This window comes from Salvelinus alpinus, chromosome 9, assembly GCF_045679555.1.
Source record: "Salvelinus alpinus chromosome 9, SLU_Salpinus.1, whole genome shotgun sequence".
NCBI classification, from domain to species: Eukaryota; Metazoa; Chordata; class Actinopteri; order Salmoniformes; family Salmonidae; genus Salvelinus; species Salvelinus alpinus.
Window position 1 is genome coordinate 66,396,571 of NC_092094.1, and position 23,135 is coordinate 66,419,705.

The 23,135-nt window shown below is 41.6% G+C and overlaps 1 protein-coding gene across 2 annotated transcripts in view; it reads right to left on the reverse strand.

Annotated features, from left to right (window-relative positions):
* babam2 (BRISC and BRCA1 A complex member 2) overlaps positions 1-23,135 on the reverse strand; it is a 195,792-nt gene that overhangs the window by 170,356 nt on the left and 2,301 nt on the right. For both annotated transcript variants that reach the window (XM_071326988.1, XM_071326989.1), the window contains exon 3: positions 15,044-15,120. In XM_071326988.1, the coding sequence (XP_071183089.1) occupies positions 15,044-15,120 (77 nt within the window). The remainder of the gene's footprint in view (positions 1-15,043; positions 15,121-23,135) is intronic.

Genomic DNA, 23,135 nt, shown 5'->3' on the forward strand with positions numbered 1-23,135 from the left:
CAACTGGCTGTGACTGGGGGTTCCATAGGGCAGCGCACAATTGGCCCAGCGTCGTCCGGGTTAGGGTTTGGCCAGAGTAGGCCGTCATTGTAAATAAGAATTTGTTCTGAACTGACTTGCCTAGTTAAATAAAGGTTCATTAAAAAATTAAATAAATAATATGCAAACCATAATGCAAAATATGCTGATTTCAAAGCTGATTGTCATCAAAAACTTTATTAATTTACTTAGTCTCCCTCGCCACCAAAAACGAATTAACTTCTTCGTCTCCCGACATGTGTCCACTAGATTCCATAGCCATAAATCAGATTCCATAGCCACATTCTGCCTCATGAATGATGTCATTACATTCTTAAATCGAACACTTTTATAAAATTAGAGATTGCTTCTTTTATGCAAATGTTGTTGATCAGTACAATAAAATAATAGTTTCAACTAGCAGTTGCCAATAAAATAAGTATTAAATGGAAGTGATTGTTTATCATCTGTAGCCCCATGAAATCAGCTAAAACAATCTCAATAACTCATACACAACTCCTATTAAATAATATGCATTCACCTGTATTGTGAATAGACCAAGGCTACATCTTGATTTACCCAGTTTAGCAATAGAGATAAACGATTCAAATAAATTATTACCATTATGTTGTTTTGTAGTTAGATTGTTTTTACCAATGTCACATTATTTGTATGATTGTATAATTGATTAATTAATGCATACATGGCTGTCTAAAAAATGTACATAAAAATTTTCAAATGTAATGATATTGAACTCAAAATATGCCCAACGATTGAACAGAGCAGTAGCTGAGTGCCTTCAGAAAGTATTCACAGCCCTTGACTTTGCCACATTTTGTTGTGTTTCAAAGTGGGATTAAAATGGATTTAATTGTTAATCTTCATAAACAATCTACACCAAATAATCTGTAATGTCAAAGTGAAAAATAAATAAATAAATATTTAAGTATTCAACTCCCTGAGTCGATACATGTTAGAATCACTTTTGGCAGCAATTAAAAGTGTGAGTCTTTCTGGGTAAGTCTCTAAGAGTTTTGCACACCTGGATTGTACAATATTTGCACATTACTCTTTAAAAAATGATTCAAGCTCTGTCCAATTGGTTGTTGAACATTGCTAGACAGTCATTTTCAAGTCTCACCACAGATTTTCAAGTTGATTTAAGTCAAAACTGTAACTAGGCCACTCAGGAACAATGAAAGTCGTCTTGGTAAGCAACACTAGTGTACATTTGGCCTTGTGACGTAAAGTGACGTGTTGTGTAGGATTTGCCCCAAACATAACGCTTAATTTCTTTGCCACATTTTTTGCAGTTTTACTTTAGTGCCTTATTGCAAACAGGATGCATATTTTGTTCAGTTACAGCCTTCTTTTAAAATTGATTACATAGTTTTTTCCCCCACTAATCAATCTATACACAATACCCCATAATGACAAAACAAAAACAGTTTATAAATGTTTGCTAATTTATAAAAAATAAAAAATAAATGAAATATCACATAAGTATTCAGACCCTTTAGTGTTGATGCACTTTTGGCAGCAATTAAAGCCTTCAGTCTTCTTTGGTATGAGTTTCCCCCTTTCTTCATTGCAGATCCTCTCAAGCTCTGTCAGGTTAGATGGGGAGCGTCGCTGCAAAGCTATTTTCAGTTCTCTCCAGAGATGTTCGATCGGGTTCAAGACCAGGCTCTGGCTGGGCCACTCAAGGACATTCAGAGACTTGTCCCAAAGCCACTCCTGCGTTGTCTTGGCTGTGTGCTTAGGGTCATTTTCCTGTTGGAAGGTGAACCTTTGCCCAGTCTGAGGTCCTGAGTGCACTGGAGTAGGTTTTCATCAAGGAACTCACTACCATAAAGGCCTGATTGGTGGAGGGCTGCAGATATCTCCCATCTAAACAGAGGTACTCTGGAGCTCTGTCAAAGTGACCATTGGGTTCTTGGTCACCTACCTGACTAAGGCCTTTCTCCCCAGATTGCTAAGTTTGGCCAGGTGGCCAGCTCTAGGAAGAGTCTTGGTGTTCTTGGGGACCTTCAATGCTGCAGAAATGTTTTGGTACCCTTCCCCAGATCTTTGCCTCAACACAATCCTGTCTCGGAGCTATACGGACAATTCCTTCGACCTCATGGCTTGGTTTTTGCTCTGACATGCACTGTCAACTGTGGAAACTTATATAGACAGGTGTGTGCCTTTCCAAATCATGTCCAATCGATTAAATTTACCACAGGTGGACTCCAATCAAGTTGTAGAAACATCAAGGATGATCAACGGAAACAGGATGCACCTGAGCTTAATTTTAAGTCTCATAGCAAAGGGTCTGAATACCTATGTAAATAAGGTATTTATTTGTTATATTTTTAATAAATAAGCAAAAATCTATAAAAACCTGTTTTCGCTTAGTCATTATGGGGTATTGTGTGTAGATTGACGAGGAAAACCATTTAATTTAATCCGTTTTAGAATAAGGCTGTAATATAACAAAATGAGGAAAAAGGGAAGGGGTCTGAATACTTCCCGAAAGCACTGTAATTGTATGTGTGCGGTATAGAGATGAGGTAGTCTGAAACTTACGTGACTTGTCATGTTAAAAACACTATAAAACATGTTATGTGACTTGTCAAGCAACATTTTACTACTCTATTTATTTAGGCTTGCAATAACAACAAGGTTGAATAGTTATTGACTCAAGACATTTCAGCTTTACATTTTTATTAATTTGTAAAAGTTTTGTAAAACAAATTCCACTTTGACATTAGTATTGTGTGTAGGCCAGTGACAAAAAATCTCTATTTAGTACATTTTTAATTCAGTCTGTAACAAAATGTGGAAAATGATAAAGGGATGTGAATAGTTTCTGAATGCACTGTATGTCTGGATCAAGTGCCATTATTGTTTTTGTTGTGTTATCGTTTTGGTATCATTATTGCTAAGGGATTAGTCCTTTTTGAGGTCAGTTCAAAAAAAAAAAAAAATATTAAATATCACGCTTTTCGATTATGGTTTCGATTATATTTTTACACATGAAATATTCCTTAATTCCATTCTTTTATTTTTAGGTTGTGTGTATTGTTGTGAATTGTTAGATATTACTGCACTGTTGGAGCTAAAAACATAAGCATTTCGCTACACCCACAATAACATCTGCTAAACATGTGTATGTGACAAATAATATTTGATTTGACTACGCATAATGTGGGTTGAATGCTGTAACGACACAGAATAAAACACTTCATTAAAGTCCCATGATGGTCGTGATTGCCCATTACTTATCACATATTAACCATAATTTCTTTACATTACTTACGGCTATGGGGCAGTATCCTGAATTTCTGCCTGACTGACGTGCCCAAAGTAAACTGCCTGTTACTTTAGGCCCAGAAGCTAGGATATGCAGATAATTGGTAGAATTTGATAGAAAACCCTTTGAAGTGTCTAAAACTGTTAAAATAATGTCTGTGAGTATAACAGAATTGATATGGCAGGCAAAAACCCGAGGACATATTTTGTTTTTGGAGGTCACAGGCCTTTCCAATGCAAGTCTATGGGTCTATATATAAAGATTCCTCCCAGATTGCAGTACCTATGGCTTCCACTAGATGTCAACAGTCTTTATACAGGGTTTCAGGCTTGTTTCTTGAAAAACAAACAAGTAATAGTAGTTTTTCCAAAGGGAGCTCAACAGGAAAAGTAGGCTTTTGGGGCGCGTGAATGAGGGTGTGCTCTTCGTTATTTTCCTTTCCTATTGAACACCGTTCTTTCCGTCTGAAATATTATTGTTTATTTACATATTAGGGTACCTGAGGATTGAATAGAAACGTTGTTTGACTTGTTTGGATGAAGTTTACCAGTAGCTTTTAGGATTCCTTTGTCTGCATGTTGAAGGAGTGGATTACTGAAAACAATGGCACCAACTAAACTGACTTTTATGGATATAAAGAAGGATTTTATTGAACAAAACGACCATTCATGTTGTAGCTGGGACCCTTGGGATTGCAAACAGAGGAAGATCTTCAAAGGTAAGAGATTTATTTAATCGCTATTTGTGATTTTGTGAAGCCTGTGCTGGTTGACAAAACTATTTTGATGTGATGCACAGTTAATTGCATGGTATGCTTTCGCCGTAAAGCCTTTTTGAAATCTGACAACGCAGTTGGATTAACAAGAAGTTAAGCTTTTAAATAAGACACTTGTATGTTCATGAATGTTTAATATTACGATTTTGTAATTTGAATTTGGCTCTCTCTAAGTCCACCGGATGTTGTCGGAATTATCCCGCTAGCGGGACACCTAGCCCAAAGAGGTATTAATAAACAATTTCAGTTGTTGTGTATATTACATTTGTTTTGTTTTATGCCTTTATTTCCAAGTCATCATCTCATCTCTATAGAGCTGCTGCCTATGCTTTCCGTCAAAATCACTATTTCAGTAGTTCTTAAAAGTAAATAAGGCAGACTGCTCAACACCAACTATCAATCGCTTAGATCAGGGGTTCCCAAACGTTTTCTTTTAACCCCCTTCCAGCATTGGGGAACATCGCACGCAGGCTAGCATGCTGTTTAAACAGTTGGAGACAGACAGAATTGTGTGTTCATAACAATTCAACTGTTCTACCTTGTTAACTAGCAAATAGATCCAAGTTGGCTAAACTTGAAATAGAAAGATCAGCTGGGAACTCACTAGAACCTGGCCTTGTGCTTGAGAAATTGTTTATGAGACCTGTGGTAATTTTCTATAATGCCTGCTACAATAATAGTCATTATTAGTGAATGTACATTATGCATGGTTCTGATTAAAATTTGTAATAAAAAAGGCATTTTTATAGACAGACTTGAAAGCCAGATCAGTGATTATTGCAACAACAAAAAATCAGGTTAAACTATTTTGATAAAATAATAAAATTACTAGCGGGTCTTATGGTTGTGGAAGGCTTATATTTAGTCTGGGTATAATTTCACAAGTCCTGAATTCATTAAATTATTACTGACGGTTTTAAATGCAGCGTATTTGTCCTTTAAAAATTGTACAACATAGCTTATTTAGAGAAAACATTATTATTATTTTTTTTATCGCCCAAAATGGAAATACAATAACAAGGAGGTGTGTTGCAAATACAGATGTCGGATCTTAACTCGATCACTCTTTTTCTTAGGCATTTAGGAAATTCAAATGAGCCTTGTGATTGGCAAAACATTAGCAGTTCTCCTCTCCATTCAGCGGCAGTCAAGTCATTGGGATCAGGGCTCGCTATCTTAAAATAATGTTCCCTCTTGCTCGAACGCTATAGGCCTATGTCCTATTACTGCAACATTAAAATGTATCTGAAATTCAGCTACAAACATCAACAACTGTAATTTTATATAGCTTAAATAACACAAGGTTGGTCTCAACTAGGGTACGACATAGAAGTGTCTAGTGTATCCTAAGGTATAAATGAACTGTCAAAATGTAATTCAATCTTGGTCTAGCAGGTAGGGCCACTCCCTTTAGGGTGCACATATAGGCCTACCGTGTTGGCGTGGGTTGGATTCTGGCCCAAGCCTTTCTGTCACAAATAATGCAATATCCAGAGGGACTTGATGTAGTTCGACATTTTCAAATGGAACCCTGACCTGTTCACCGGACGTGCTACCTGTCCCGGACCTGCTGTTTTCAACGCTCTAGAGAAAGCAGGAGCAGTAGAGATACTCTGAATGATCGGCTATGAAAAGCCAACTGACATTTACTCCTGAGGTGCTGACCTGTTGCACCCTCTACAACCACTGTGATTATTATTATTTGTCCCTGCTGGTCATCTATGAACATTTGAACATCTTGGCCATGTTCTGTTATAATCTCCACCCTTGCGCAGCCAGAAGAGGACTGGCCACCCCTCATAGCCTGTTTCCTCTCTAGGTTTCTTCCTAGGTTCTGGCCTTTCTAGGGAGTTTTTCCTAGCCACCGTGCTTCTACACCTGCATTGCTTTCTGTTTGGGGTTTTAGGCTGGGATTCTGTACAGCACTTTGTGACATCAGCTGATGTCTTTTCTTAAGAAATGACCATACATAAGAAATGACCATACCAGATACTTTTGGATAAGATAAATAGTGAACAAATAAAATTACAATACACAAAACATTAGTTAATATTCATACAAAGTGTCGGGTAAATTGCCACAGTAGATTTGCTGTGGTAAACGTGGAAATACTTTATTGTTGTTGTACAGAATGCTTGTAAAAATAAATTCAAAAAGAAAATAAAAAATCGCCCTTAGTTTGTTAAAAAAGGACTACGTTGTTCTGACAATGCCAGCCAGAGGGCGAACCTATCTTGAAAGGCTTTGGTTGCAAGCAGGACTAAGGCAGAAAGGAAGAGGCGAAGCGAGAGGGATCACTCTCGCGAAAATAAACCCAATGGGTGTCTATGCCCTCCAATGCCCACCCATGGCTGCAACCCTGACCAGTCGTGTGAAATCCATAGATTACGGCCTAATGATTTTATTTCAACTGAGTGATTTCCTTCTATGAACTGTAACTCAGTAAAAATCTTTGAAATTGTTGCATGTTGCGTTTATATTTTTGTTCAGTATAATAACAATCTACGTAACTAAAGTGATTTGGTCAAATGTAACGGAGTAAAAAGTAAGTTACTTTCTTGAGAAATTACTTGAGTAAGAGCACAAGCACAGCCCACAGAGAGTAACTAGAAAAGTTCTAGTTCGTCCAAAAATTCAAAGGGCATTAGTGGACCGGATTCGAACTCATGCTTACTCGAGCATATGTATGCCGTTGTCAGTGGCTGTACCCACTGGACCACACTGAGATAACCATTAATATATTTAGCCTATTGCTTGCCTTGAACATATAATAAAACAAAGAAGTAATATACCCCTTACAAATATTGTCATTTTATTATAATCCACATAAGAACTCTCACGAGACATGCTGTAGCCTGCACATAGCCTACATAGGCTACTTGAACTGACTCCCATTGGACCTGCAGTCTAAATGATTGTATAGCCTACAAACACCGCTTCCAGCTGCCCCTGGCATCGATTCAAAATATTAAATAGACATTCAAATCCTACTGCTGCAGGATTGCTTTCCTCCTCTGACGAAATGGGTCATATTAAGATCTGACATCTGTAGGCTGACACTTCTCGCTAAATTCCCCTGACGTGAATAAAGCTACCTTGTTTCTTAAAGTTACCGCCCGTAACGGGTATCCTGGGTTAAAGTATAGACTTTTTAGAGTTACGACCCGCAATGGGTTTCCTGGGGTAACATGTCATCTCTTAAACTTGAAGGCCTTTTGTTACACAGTTACCCCCCGCTATGGGTTTGTTTCATTAGGTAAAAAGCAACATTCTTGAACATGCATAAATAACCAGGCCTTGAATTTTGAGCCTTGTTTCTGTCTTTAGCCCTTAACGGGTTATCTGAGGTATGGTGCTAGGCTTCGGACCTGCTCATAAAATGAACAAGGTCAATGTGAATCAGATGGATGTGTTACGCTCCTACTCACATAAAATGAACCAGAATCAGATGGGAGTTTAACCTAAGGTCCTTGGCTTCCACTGAAGCTTTCACCTCAGCCAGCGGGATCAGAGTTTACATACGTGAACGCAACAACATTGAATGGTGTGGAGTTTCCTCCCTCTAAAGTTTCAACTTAATGGTTTCCACTTCAGCAACTTGTCTTACATTTCTACCTTCATTCTCCTACACCGCATTCATACCCAGCCACAGTTACACACATAACAGTGCATACTTAGGTATCAACTCAAGGACAAAACTACATACATTTAAAATAAGAATACACATTTTTATTCACTTGAGCCTAACATTCCATTCATCAATAATAAACTCAGCAAAAAAAAGAAACGTCCTCTCATTGTCAACTGCGTATATTTTCAGCAAACTTAACATGTGTAAATATTTGTATGAACATAAGATTCAACAACTGAGACAGAAACTGAACAAGTTCCACAGACATGTGACTAACAGAAATGTTATTATGTGTCCCTGAACAAAGGGGGGGGGGGGGGGGGGTCAAAATCAAACGTAACAGTCAGCATCTGATGTGGCCACCAGCTGCATTAAGTACTGCAGTGCATCGCCTCCTCATGGACTGCACCAGATTTTCCCGTTCTTGCTGTGAGATTTGCCCGTTCTTACCCCACTCTTCCACCAAGGCACCTGCAAGTTCCCGGACATTTATGGGGGGAATGGCCCTAGCCCTCACCCTCCGATCCAACAGGTCTCAGACATGCTCAATGGGATTGAGATCTGGGCTCTTCGCTGGCCATGGCAGAACACTGACATTCCTGTCTTGCAGGAAATCACGCACAGAACGAGCAGTATGGCTGGTGGCATTGTCATGCTGGAGGGTCATGTCAGGATGAGCCTGCAGGAAGGGTACCACGAGGGAGGAGGATGTCTTCCCTCGCTTGTTTCTTAAAGTTTTTTGTCATTGATGAGCTTGAGATTGCCTGCAATGACAACAAGCTCAGTCCGATGATGCTGTGACACACTGCCCCAGACCATGACAGACCCTCCACCTCCAAATCGATCCCGCTCCAGAGTACAGGCCTCGGTGTAATGCTCATTCCTTCGACGATAAACGCAAATCCGACCATCACCCCTGGTGAGACAAAACCACAACTCGTCAGTGAAGAGCACTTTTTGCCAGTCCTGTCTGGTCCAGCGACGGTGGGTTTGTGCCCATTGGCGACGTTGTTGCCGGTGATGTCTGGTGAGGACCTGCCTTACAACAGGCCTACAAGCCCTCAGTCCAGCCTCTCTCAGCCTATTGCGGACAGTCTGAGCACTGATGGCGGAATTGTGCGTTCCTGGTGTAACTCGGGCAGTTGTTGTTGCCATCCTGTACCTGTCCCGCAGGTGTGATGTTCGGATGTACCGATCCTGTGCAGGTGTTGTTACATGTGGTTTGCCACTGCGAGGACGATCAGCTGCCCGTCCTGTCTCCATGTAGCGCTGTTTTAGGCGTCTCACAGTACGGACATTGCAATTTATTGCCCTGGCCACATCTGCAGCCCTCATGCCTCCTTGCAGCATGCCTAAGGCACGTTCACGCAGATGAGCAGGGACCCTGGGCATCTTTCTTTTGGTGTTTTTCAGAATCAGTAGAAAGGCCTCTTTAGTGTCCTAAGTTTTCATGACTGTGACCTTAATTGCCTACCGTCTGTAAGCTGTTAGTGTCTTAACGACCGTTCCACAGGTGCATGTTCATTAACTGTTTATGGTTAATTGAACAAGCATGGGAAACAGTGTTTAAACCCTTTTCAATGAAGAGCTGTGAAGTTATTTGGATTTTTACGAATTATCTTTGAAAGACAGGGTCCTGAAATAGGGATGTTTCTTTTTTTTGCTGAATTTACTTTGCTCTACTGACGCAGGCTCTGATATCCTAATGTCACTGCACCAATGTTCTTTCAACAACCTGAGAGATTCTCCCAACATCAGCTAGTCAGTGAGCTGAGCAGAGTATAATATAAAATAATAAAGAGCACAACAAAAGTCCTTACTCTACTTTTATGTGGCTGCGTCCAGTACGAATGAACTTAGAGGTAGTTTCGCGAGCCAATGCTAACTAGCGTTAGCGCAATTACTGGGAGTCTACAGAAACAGCTAGCATACTAGTTGTTCCCATAGATTTCCAGTTATTGAACTAACCCTATTTAGCAATTGAACTAACGCTAGTGAGCAACTTCCCTAAATCTGAACTGAGACTCTATCCACGCGTTCATCTGACTGGGGAAGTAGATAAAGAGCATCATTGCCAAAATACCGAACTATCCCTTTAACTCAAGGGTAGTTCAGAATGTTCAGATGTAACACAATTCTATTTCCTTCAGCGCAGGGTGTTTTTGTTCTGTTTTTCCCGTTTTTATGCCAGAGAGGGAGAAGAAGAACATACACACATGGCAATATTTTTCCAGACAGGAGAGGTGTCAAACGGGAGGAGGGGATTTGCCATAAATCTGTCACATAACGCCTGGGAAAACAGTCAAAAAATTATTATTGGTCCAATATACTGGCACACACACCATTCCCGGAGGGATCTGTAGATGGGACTGGAGTAGGGGGGGTCAGCAATTTGCACTGGACCACCTGTACAACAGTGGAAGCCTCTGAGGGGAGGACGGCTCATAATAATGGCTGGAATGGAGTCAATGGAGTGGTATCAACCACATGGAAACCATGTCGTTGATGTGTTTGATACCATTCCATTGACTCCATTCCAGCCATTATTATGAGCCGCCCTCCCCACAGCAGCCACCAATGCTGCACAAGACGCAACACACACACAGGAAGCAGGGTGGTGAGGGTTTGTTACTAAAATGCAGAGTGATACACACACGCACATTGTGTGCCAGGGTAACACCGCCCATTTTCACAGGTGTTAAAGTTATTGTGGTCGCAAAATCCTAACCTCCACAAATCACACATTCTGCCAGCTATGTTGGTTAGACTCTGGAAAGAACTAGCTTTAAAATGGGCACAGTTTGCGCCGTTCATTGTGCGGAGTGCCACCACGATCTTGCACGCTATAGGCAGGCAGGTCCAGACACTGGCAAGGACCCCAAGGCCTTGCATCCTGGACTAAACAAACGCTCTTCCTCAGGCAAAAGAACAGGAAAACATCAAGCAATAAAACACAGCACTGCCCAAACTGCCAGGAACTGGGTCTGAAAAGTTCTCTCTCCATATATTTTATGTGATTATAGGTACTTTTGGAAATGATCATGGGTACATTACTCAATCAATTTATTAACTTATTTGCACACAAATAAACTTGACCTTGGACAAAATACTGAAACAATGAAAAAAGACATACAAAAAGGCTTATGGATGCCTATTTAAATGTAGGTTTCTTAAAATAACAAACAAATAATCAGATGTAGGCTTAGTAAAGAAAAATACATTTGGACATTTACTGGATATTGGAAAGGGAAAGGGGGATACCTAGTCAGTTGTAGAACTGAATGCATTCAACTGAAATGTGTCTTCCGCATTTAACCCAACCCCTCTGAATCAGAGAGGTGCGGAAGGCTGCCTTAAATCGACATCCACGTCATCGGCGCCCGGGGAACAGTGGGTTTAACTACCTTGCTCAGATGCAGAATGACAGATTTTTAACCTGTCAAACGCTTTTGTATTCATCCAACAGTATACTAATTTAATTTCAGAGTTATATTAGGGGCAGAACACTGATGATCCAGGATTTTGGGGAAGTAGCCTACCCATACCCAGTCTTACTGCAGTGTCCTAATTGAATACAAAAACAAATACTGTATGCCAGGGGGGCCTGCTGGTTTTCTGTTTTACCTGATAATCAATTGCACCCACCTGGTGTCCCAGCTCTAAAATCAGTCCCTGGTTAGAGGCGAACAATGACAAAAAGCAGCGGAACTGGCTTTGAGGTCCAGAGTTGAGTTTGAGGGCTGTACGCCATAGTGCGCTAAAGGGCACAGAATAGCCTGTACTAGCCAAATGGAATCACTTTCAGAGGCACAGTCCCATACTGACTGATTCAGTATTTGCATTTTACTCAGTCATGATCTTACAGCTTAAATCTTGTGCCAAAGTCTCTGCAAAATGGTTAACCATCTGTTGGAATGACGCAGCTGAGGGAGAATTTGTTGTTGAGAAACCAAAACCAGGAAACAAACAATTTGCCTCAATAACTCCTGATGTTTTTGCACACATTGACCTGCAGAAAGGTAGTGAATAATAGTCTATACTTCCCTACAGTTTTGCTTTTGAGTAGTGGGGCCTACCGCTTGTGGCTATTTGTGTTGTAGGCTATATAACCTCTTCATTCACAAATGCCAAACACAAACACCTCCTTCCTGGTTTTTCAACCTATTCTGGGTTAATAAAAATATATGATTTGTGTGTGTGTGTGTGTGTGTGTGTGCGTGTGCGTGAGCGTGTCATGACTCACGGCCATTCCAGGAACACCCAATTACGATCATTCCCGCCAAAGATATAATCATTTCAAAACATCTTGTGGGTGCATGGAGGCATTTTTGGAGCCAACCTCATAAGGAAAGCGTCAAAATGTGGGACTTCTCTCAAATGTGAGAGGTTTGTTTAATGCAATTCCAGTAATGTCCAGTACAATAAACATCATGTTTATTGTGAGTAAGTAGCAAAATAGAGTGGCTGCCTGTGTTCAAATGTTCCATGCTTTCATAAGCACTGAGCTTAACAAAAGACTCACGACTACTAAACTTGAAACGCTATTGACAAGACAATTTTTAGACTTAAGAAACAATATCTGACAGTTTATGTAAAATACAGTATTAAAAAACAAAGGGGAAAAAAACTGTCAATTATTTTGGCAGTCATCTTGGAAGGGCGAAAAACACATTGGGTGAATTCAACATAGGCCTATCGCAATACAGTGATCCCTCGCCACTTCGCGGTTCACTTATCGCGGATTCGCTATTTCGCGGATTTTCATAATGCATTTTTTTTTTTTTTTTGGTGCATTGTGCTCTGCATTCTGATTCGCTAAAAACTCACTCCCGCTTCTTGTATCAAAACATGCTACGAATTGTGCTATCATTTTGTCGTCTCGTGCAGTTATGTGTACGTACATAAAACAGCTTGGCAAATTTACATTAAGTTGGCCAAATTATCTTGTAATTTCGAACATCTCCTAAACCCATAATGTCGACGAAACGGCCTACACGTGAGTCACTGTATTTGTATACATGTAATAGTTGCTAATTGTAAAAAAAAAAAAAGTTTTCTATTTCGCGGATTTCACTTATCGCGGGTCATTTTCGGAACGTAACCCCCGCGATAAACGAGGGATTACTGTACTTGAAATTTGATCTACATCCACATTTTGATCTACAAGATTTGATCAAGACGACACCCAATGGTTATATGAGATGCCAAAGAGTTGATATGAGTTATACAACGGGTGGGTCGAATCCTAAATGCTGATTGGTTAAAACCACATTCCAGCCAGTGTATATTCCACAAGTTACCACAGGCTAAATCTATGACGTGAAAATGCCCATTTACTCTGTTCCATCTGACTAAGCAATCCACTGTCTCATCAGCGCAGCCAAGCAATTTATAAACTTGATCTCCACTATAAAAAGCATCGATACATTATCTAATTTCTTTTAGACTAACATTTCGTTTTCAACAGCAGAGATTTATATAAACCTTGCTGTCTGTCTCAGACATTTGCAACATTGTTTCAATATTCAAATTCGATCTCCAGCTGTCCCATAGTAATGAACCTGCCTGTCTGTCCGATGAGACGGACAGACATGCAGTGTTTCTCAGCCAGTCGAAATCCTGAATCACCTAGCATAATTTTTATGGATGTAAATGTAAGAAATGTAAATTAAACAAAGAAATGTAAATTGAAAAAAGGTCAAACGAAACGAAGTGCAGCTAGTTTGCAGTCTTTCCAGCTTCAGTTTGAAGTGATTGTGTTAGCTGTGTTGTTGGCTAGCTCCTCTGAACAACAACAGTGTCCTAACGAGAGAGCACATTTTCTATGTCAGGCGAAATTGCACCTCATTAGCTCATTGTTATGGATGTATCCAAATAAATGTCACTAGAAAACAGCTTAAACAAATGCAAATGCAGCTACTTTGCTGTAATTCTGACGTGACTGTAAATTAGCTAAGGGATAAGAACATTGCCAGACAGTATGGCAATGGAACACTTAAAATGAATGACTGGGTCACGTCCATAGATACAGAACAAAAAGAATGAACGACTGGATCGCGTCTCTGGCAACCGAACTGATAGAACGAACAACCAGCCAGCTTGGGTAGCAACCCTAGATTTGTGTCGGAACTATATCTTGTGGAAGGATCAAATAGTATGAATAAATTCATCAATATAACATTTTTTATGAAAGTATGTCAATCATTATTTGAATATGTTGGTAACCTGTTAAAGTGATAATGCCCTCGAAGCTGATGTTTGGAGGATTTATTGGCACAGGTGGTGTTAGGCCCGAGACGGCAAACCGTGCCAATACCTTTCGGTTACTGGTCCCATTTTTTGGACATTAAGGCATGTTTCAAACACCGACTTCGAGGGCATTATCACTTAAATAACTCATTGTATTGTCCATTTTAATGAATGCCAACCCCTTCCAACCCAGCAAAATCAATATTCCCTAGAATATTAACTGAAGATAAACCATTCCACATCAAATAATAGCCTACTGATCAAGATTTCATTACAAACAATATTGCAATATGTTTATTTTAAAACAATACAGTGTATATTTGCAGCAGCTCTGCAATGCTCTGCAACTTCACCTGGCCTATGAAAGCATAAGACCCAAAGGCAAAGCTGTTCAGGAAGATTTAGGCTTTCAAATGTTAGCGTAAGCAGGGGACATGGCAAAACAAAAAAAACATGAGAATGTTTCTTCCATTAAAAACCTATAATGATTCAAATATTTCTTCAGCATCTGCGCAAGTTATCCATTTGCAAAAAAGCACAACTGGTCAGTAAATCTGTCCCCAACCAAGTGACAGTTAGCCAATTATATTTATGTTCACACCAACTACTGTATAACTTTCTCAAAAAGAATAGCAACATGCCGATGCTAACTTGCACAGCTACAAAACTAGAAGCTAAAATCATGAGCTGATTTAGATCCCATCTATCACACTGAATTACTAATACATTTCTGCCCCTATCAACATAATCAGGATCAGCTGTCTCTATACATATAGGTTGCATCCTAAATGGCACCCTACTCCCTATTTACTTGCCTAGAAAAAATAAAGGTTACATTTAAAATAAAATAAAAATAAAAATGAGTGCACTACTTTGGACCAGAGCCCTATGGGGCCCTGTTCAAAAGTAGGGCATTATATAGGGAAAACGGTGACATTTGGGATACAGATATGACCTTAACAGCAGAGCCAACCAGGCCTGACCTGGACTAGATGTTCATGGCACAAATGAACCAAACACGTGCGAAAGGAGACAAATAGGGGAGAATGAGCTAGACAGCGGGAGCACTGCTTACATTTCAAGGTTTCTCCAGCGTAGGGGATGTGCAGTTTGAATCGATCACAACAGGGCCCTGGAGTCAGAGACGTGCATCTGAAGAGATGGGGAAAGAGATGTCAAATTGGGTGTCAAATGAAAGCTAAGAGTAGGGATGCACAATATATCGGTGAACATATCGGAATCGGCCGATATTAGCTAAAAATGCCAACATCGGTATCGGCCCGATGTCTAGTTTAACGCCGATGTTAAAAACCGATGTCAAAGCTACCATGCATACCTATGTAACGTAGGTACATGACGTAATGACGCCACGTAAAATGTTGCGCTACACGTGCAACACAGCATTCCTAACCTAGCCCACAGTGTCTGCTGCATGGATCGAGCAGTCATTTGAAAGAGTAAGAAAACTCAAAGGCGAAATCCATTAAAGCCAAGAAAATGGAATTCATTGCCCTTGACAATCAACCGTTCTCTTTCGTGGGTGTTGTTGGCTTTCGCCGACTGGTCGAGCACCGGTACACACTACCAAGTGCGCTATTTTTCAGATGTTGCCCTACCGGAGTTACACAGTAATAGCGTCACTGCAATTAGCTTCACCACATACATACTATGGGACGCCGTAGCACCAATACAACCAGCCTGAAAACAATGACCAGTAGAAACCACAGTCATTTTCATTATTCTTAGCAATGATTTAGGAATCCTTGTGAGTAAGTATTAGCTAGGTTGCCACTTGTTGTTCGCCTATTGAAATTTAGTCTTCAGTCCATGAACATAAATAGCTAGCCAGCTACTTAACCCTGTTGCCCAAAGCTAATGTTATAAGCAGCCAGCTAGCTTCATCTGGCTAGTGAGGCTCGATCGGACCACGATGTGTTGTGAAGGTAGCCACAAAAAGGATTAGGCACAGTAGTGGAATTTGCGGTTTGCCTTCAAAATAAAAGTATGTCATTGACAGTGATGCAAATGACTACAAATAGTAGAATTATGCCATACTTTTATTTTGAAGGCTAACCGCAAAGTCCACTTTTGTGGCTAATCCTTATTGTGGCAAGCTTCACATAGATGTGTCTGACCACCATTAATCAAATAAGAACTGTCTTATAAATTAGGGTTATTTTAGATAGCTAGCTAATTATAGCTACTGAAACAAATTATGAGCTAGCTAGCTTTCTTTATGACCAGCACTGTAGGTGCGCGAGACAACTTTACCAGCATCATAGCATACGTATCGATGAATTGTTGTGACATATGAAATACGAGTGATAGTGTAATCAATATGTAATAACCACGTAAAAAATGTATGAACGTGTTAAATTATTATGTGACGTACAGTCATATTCAGGTCCTGATTGGTCAACAAGCTTATTTGACACGTCAAATAGTGTTATTTGACGTGTATCTTTTTTGACACACAAAAACCCAAACGGCGTTCCATAGAAATCCTGGTTGAGAATGAAACGACTGAACAAATGAACAACAAAACAGCACAGCAAGTTAGTGAAAGAAATCGGTTTTGATAATGTTTTACTGGTAATGGGGACATACATAAATGCCAACAAAATAACTTTCTGGTCAGTGTGGTGTGTGTGTAACCTTTATTTAACTAGGCAAGTCAGTATTTACAATGACGGACCGGATGACGCTGGGCCAATTGTGCGCCGCCCTATGGGACTCCCAATCACGGCCGGATGTGATAGACCCTGGATTCGAACCAAGGACTGTAGTGACGCCTCTTGCACTAGAATGCTTAAAAGGCCTTTTTTTTTTTTTTTTATGTATTGGTTATCGGTATCGTTTTTTTTGGCAAGGAAAATATTGGAAATCGGTATCGGCCAAAAATGTCATATTGGTGCGACACTAGCTAAGAGTATAGATTTTTTTGGACATTAAGGCATGTTTCAACCATTATCCCTTCTAAAAATGTGGAATAGGCCTAAGCAAAGGCTTTGATTTCTGAGAGGGGCTGTCTTAATTGAGGTCCACATAATCGGAGCCTGGGGAGCAGATGTTGTTTGGGGTGACTGCCTTTCTCAAGGGCAGAAGGGCAGATTTTTTAACCTTGCCAGCTCAGGGATTCAAACCAGCGACCTTTCGGTTACTTGCAATATGCCCTTAACCACTAGCCTACCTGCACATTTTTGTACAGTACAATGTACTATACTGTACTCTACTTGACTATACTGTACTCTTGCACTACTGTACTCTACTGTTCTATGCTGTGCTGTACTGTACCAGTGTTTCCGGTGCAGTCATTTAGCTGTGGCGCTGCGTCATTAGAAAATCATTGCTGCCATGCCAAAAAAATATGGAACATGAAACTATATTTCTGCCGAGGCACACATTGAAGATACTAGAACAGTCCACATTAACTTCTCCTCTGCAAACAAAACGAGTAATACATAGACAATAGTTGAGTTTAATAATTTACCTAGGTTGGCTTGTTGTGTGTGTAACCGATGTGAAATGGCTAGCTAGTTAGCGGTGGTGCACGCTAATAGCGTTTCAATTGGTGACGTCACTCGCTCTGAGACCTTGAAGTAGTTGTTCCCCTTACTCTGCAAGGGCCGCGGCTTTTGTGGCGCGATGGGTAACGATGCTTTGAGGGTGGCTGTTGTCTATGTGTGCAGAGGGTCCCTGGTTCGAGCCCAGGTAGGGGTGAGGAGAGGGACGGAGGCAATACTGTTACAAAATAAATATTCCTCTCGAGGCGCATTCAACTTACGATTGCCATAGGGAGGGAAACATGCATTCTGGCAAGCTGTCAATGCACAACAATTCTTGCATTTGTGGGGAAAACAGCAGTTTTAATGGTCTTTGTTAAAAAGAGGGGTATCCCAGCTTTCCATTCCTACTTTCTTTATTTCTCAACTCCTAAATACGCACGAACCCTGAGTTTTTAGCAGCAGCATGGTTAATGTTACCGCGCCGCAATTCGCTGAGAGTGCAGAGGGGAGAGTGGAGCTTAATGTAACACCGGTCAATTGTAGGGTAACTTGCGGTAAAACACCACCCAACATAATTTTGGGGGACTGACTTAAACTGTGATGACAGATTATATTTTTAGTTGAGCAAGAGTAGTGCAACCAGGTAAAGTATTGGAGGGGGACATAAAATTAATCAATAGAATGCTAACTAGTTAAAAGATCACACTTGGAACCTAGCTAATGATTAGGCCAATAGGGTTATAGTCACAGCCGTGTATGTTCCCCCTCAAGCTGATACCACGACGGCCCTCAAAGAACTTCACTGGACTTTATGCAAACTGGATACCACATATCCTGAGGCTGCATTTATTGTAGCTGAGGATTTCAACAAAGCAAATTTGAGGAGAACGATACCCAAGTTCTGACAACACATTGACTGTAGTAATCGCGCTTCAAAAACTCTCGACCACTGTTACTCCCCCTTCCGGGATGACTACAAGGCCCTCCCCCACCCTCCGTTCGTCAAACCAGATCATGACTCCATTCTGCTCCTCCCTTCCTATAGGCAGAAAGTCAAACAGTAAGTACCCGTGCTATGGACTATTCAACACTGGTCTGACCAATCCGAATCCATGCTTCAAGATTGTTTTGATCACGCGGACTGGGATATGTTCCGGGTTGCGTCAGAATTACATTGAAGTCTACACAGACAAGGTGACTGAGTTCATCAGGAATAGTATAGGGGATGATGTTCCCACTGTGACTATTAAAACATACCCAAACCAAAAACCATGGATAGATGGTGGCAGGTGGCCTAGTGGTTAGAGCATTGGGCTAGTACCCGAAAAGTTGCTGGATCGAATCCTCGAGCAAACAAGGTAAAAATCTATCGTTCTGCCCCTGAAGAAGGCAGCTAACCCACTGTTCCCCGGGAGGCCGTCATTGTAAATAAGAATTAGTTCTTAACTGACTTGCCAAAACTGAAAGTGCGAACCACAGTGTTTAACCACGGCAAGGTTCATGGGAATAAAGTCGGATATAAATAGTGTAGTTATTCCCTCCGTAAGGCAATCAAACAGGCAAAACGTCAGTACAGAGACAAAGTGGAGTCGCAATTCAACGGCTCAGACACGAGACGTACAGTACGTTTTGAAAGTATTCAGACCCCTTGACTTTTTCCACATTTTGTTACGTTACAGCCTTATTCTAAAATTGATTTAACAAACAATGTTTTACACTCATCAATCAACACACAATACCTCATTTACTCAGTACTTTGTTGAAGGACTTTGGCAGCGATTACAGCCTCAAGTCTTCTTGAGTATGAAGCTACAAGCTTGGCACACCTGTATGGGAGTTTCTCTCATTCTTCTCTGCAGATCGTCTCAAGCTTTGTCAGGTTGGATGGAGAGCATCGCTGCACAGCTTTTTTCAGGTCTCTCCAGAGATGTTCGATCGGGGTCATGTCCGGATTCTGGCTGGGCCACTCAAGGACATTCAGAGACTTGTCCAGAAGCCTCTCCTGCGTTGTCTTGGCTGTGTGCTTAGGGTCGTTGTCTTGTTGGAAGATGAACCTTCACCCCCAGTCTGAGGTCCTGAGCACTCTGGAGCAGGTTTTCATTCAGGATCTCTCTGTACTTTGCTCCATTCATCTTTCCCTCGATCAAAACAGTCCCCACAGCATGATGCTGCCACCACCATGCTTCACAGTAGGGATGATGCCAGGTTTCCTCCAGACGTGAGGCTTGGCATTCAGGTCAAAGAGTTCAATCTTGGTTTCATCAGACCAGAGAATCTTATTTCTCATGGTCTGAGTCCTTTAGGTGCCGTTTGGCAAACTCCAAGTGGGCTATCATGTGCCTTTTACTGAGGGGTGGCTTCTGGTGGAGTGCTGCAGAGATGGGAGAACCTTACCGAAGGACAACCATAGAGGAACTCTGGAGCTCTGTCAAAGTGACCATCGGATTCTTGGTCACCTAACTGACTAAGGCCCTTCTCCCCTGATTGCTCAGCTTGGCCGGGCAGCCAGCTCTAGGAAGAGTCTTGGTGGTTCCAAACTTCTTCCATTTAAGAATGGAGGCAACTGTGTTCTTGGGGACCTTCAATGCTGCAGACATCTTTTGGTACCCTTCCCCAGATCTGTGCCTTGACAAAATCCTCTATCGGAGCTCTACGGACAATTCCTTCGACCTCATGGCTTGGTTTTTGCTTTGACATGCACTGTCAATTGCAAAGTTTCTTAAGAACTATAAGCGAGGCAGCCCTCACGGTCGGCGCCATTCCTTCCTTGGTGTGGGACCTTACATAGACAGGTGTGTGCCTTTCCAAATCATGTCCAATCGATTGAATTTACCACAGGTGTACTCCAATCAAGTTGTAGAAACATCTCAAGGATGATCAATGGAAACAGGACGCACCTGAGCTCAATTTTGAGTCTCATAGCAAAGGGTCTGAATACTTATGTAAATAAGATATTTCTGTGTTTTATTTTTAATACATTTGTTAAACTTTCTAAAAACTTGTTTTCGATTTGTCATTATGGGCTATAGTGTGTACACTGATGAGGGAAATGTATTTAAACCATTTTAGAATTAGGCTGTAACGTAACAAAATGTGGAAACGGGAAAAGTGTCTGAATACTTTCCGAATGCACTGTATATGGATGGGTCTACGGAAAACCAGCCACGTCACGGACACCTACGTCTTGCTCCCGGACAAACTTAACACCTTCTTTGCCCGCTTTGTGGATAACACAGTGCCACCGACGCAGCCCGCTCGCAAGGACTGTGGGCTCTCCTTCTCCATGGGCAACGTGTTAACCCTCGGAAGGTTACCGGCCCAGATGGCATCCCAAGCCGCGTCCTCAGAGAATGCGCAGAGCAGCTGGCTGGAGTGTTTACGGACATATTCAATCTCTCCCTACCCCAGTCTGCTGTCCCCACTTGCTTCAAGATGTATACCATTGTTCCTGTACCCAAGAAAGCAAAGGTAACTTAACTAAATGACTGTTGCCCCGTAGCACTCACTTCTGTCACCATGAAGTGCTTAGAGAGGCTAGTTAAGGATCATCTCCCCTCCACCTCTACCTGACACCCTAGACCCACTGCAATTTGCATACCACCCCAATAGATCCAGACCATACAATCGCCATCAACACTGCCCTATCCTATCTGGACAAGAGGAATACCTATGTAAAAATGCTGTTCATTGACTATAGCTCAGCCTTCAACACCATAGTACCCTCCAAGCTCATCATTAAGCTCGGGGCTATGGGTCTGAACCCCGCCCTGTGCAACTGGGTCCTGAACTTCCTGCCGGGCCACCCCCAAGTGGAGAAGGTAGGAAACAACACCTCCACTATGCTGATCCTCAACACAAGGGTCCCACAAGGGTGCATGCTCAGCCCCCTCCTGTACTCTCTGTTCACTGCGTGGCCACGCACGCTTCCAACTCAATTATCAAGTTTGCAGATGACACAACAGTAGTTGGCCTGATTACCAACAATGACGAGACAGCCTACAGGGAGGAGGTGAGGGCCCTGGCAGAGTGGTGCCATTATAATAACCTCTACCTCAACAAAACGAAGGAGCTGATCGTGGACTTCAGGAGACAGTAGAGGGAGTACACCCCTATCCACAAAGCTTCAAGTTCCTCGGTGTACACATCACAGGAGGGCTACACACATTTTTACAGATGCACAACTGAGAGAATCCTGCCGGACTGTATCACCGCCTGGTACGGCAACTACACCGCCCATAAGAGCAGGGCTCTCCAGAGGGTGGTGCGGTCTGCCCAACACATCACCGGGGGCACACTACCTGCCCTCTAGGACACCTACATCACCCGATGTCACAGGAAGGCCAACAATATCATGCAGGACATCAACCACCTGAGCCACGGCCTGTTCACCCCGCTATCATCCAGAAGGCGAGGTCAGTACAATTGATTCAAAGCTGGGACCTAGAGACTGAAAAACAGCTTCAATCTCAAGACCATCAGACTGTTAAATAGCCATCACCTGGTTACTCAACCCTGCACTTTAGAGGCTGCTGCCCTATGTACATGGAATCACTGATCACTTTAATAATGGAACACTAGTCACTTTAAATAATGTTTACATACTGCTTTATTCATTTCATATATATATATATATATATATATATATATATATATATATATATATACAGTGGGGAGAACAAGTATTTGATACACTGCCGATTTTGCAGGTTTTCCTACTTACAAAGCATGTAGAGGTCTGTCATTTTTATCATAGGTACACTTCAACTGTGAGAGACGGAATCTAAAACAAAAATCCAGAAAATCACATTGTATGATTTTTAAGTAATGAATTTGCATTTTATTGCATGACATAAGTATTTGATCACCTACCAACCAGTAAGAATTCCGGCTCTCACAGACCTGTTAGTTTTTCTTTAAGAAGCCCTCCTGTTCTCCACTCATTACCTGTATTAACTGCACCTGTTTGAACTCGTTACCTGTATAAAAGACACCTGTCCACACACTCAATCAAACAGACTCCAACCTCTCCACAATGGCCAAGACCAGAGAGCTGTGTAAGGACATCAGGGATAAATTGTAGACCTGTACAAGGCTGGGATGGGCTACAGGACAATAGGCAAGCAGCTTGGTGAGAAGGCAACAACTGTTGGCACAATTATTAGAAAATGGAAGAAGTTCAAGATGACGGTCAATCACCCTCGGTCTGGGGCTCCATGCAAGATCTCACCTCGTGGGGCATCAATGATCATGAGGAATGTGAGGGATCAGCCCAGAACTACACGGCAGGACCTGGTCAATGACCTGAAGAGAGCTGGGACCACAGTCTCAAAGAAAACCATTAGTAACACACTACGCCGTCATGGATTAAAATCCTGCAGCGCACGCAAGGTCCCCCTGCTCAAGCCAGCGCATGTCCAGGCCCGTCTGAAGTTTGCCAATGACCATCTGGATGATCCAGAGGAGGAATGGGAGAAGGTCATGTGGTCTGATGAGACAAAAATAGAGCTTTTTGGTCTAAACTCCACTCGCCGTGTTTGGAGGAAGAAGAAGGATGAGTACAACCCCAAGAACACCATCCCAACCGTGAAGCATGGAGGTGGAAACATCATTCTTTGGGGATGCTTTTCTGCAAAGGGGACAGGACGACTGCACCGTATTGAG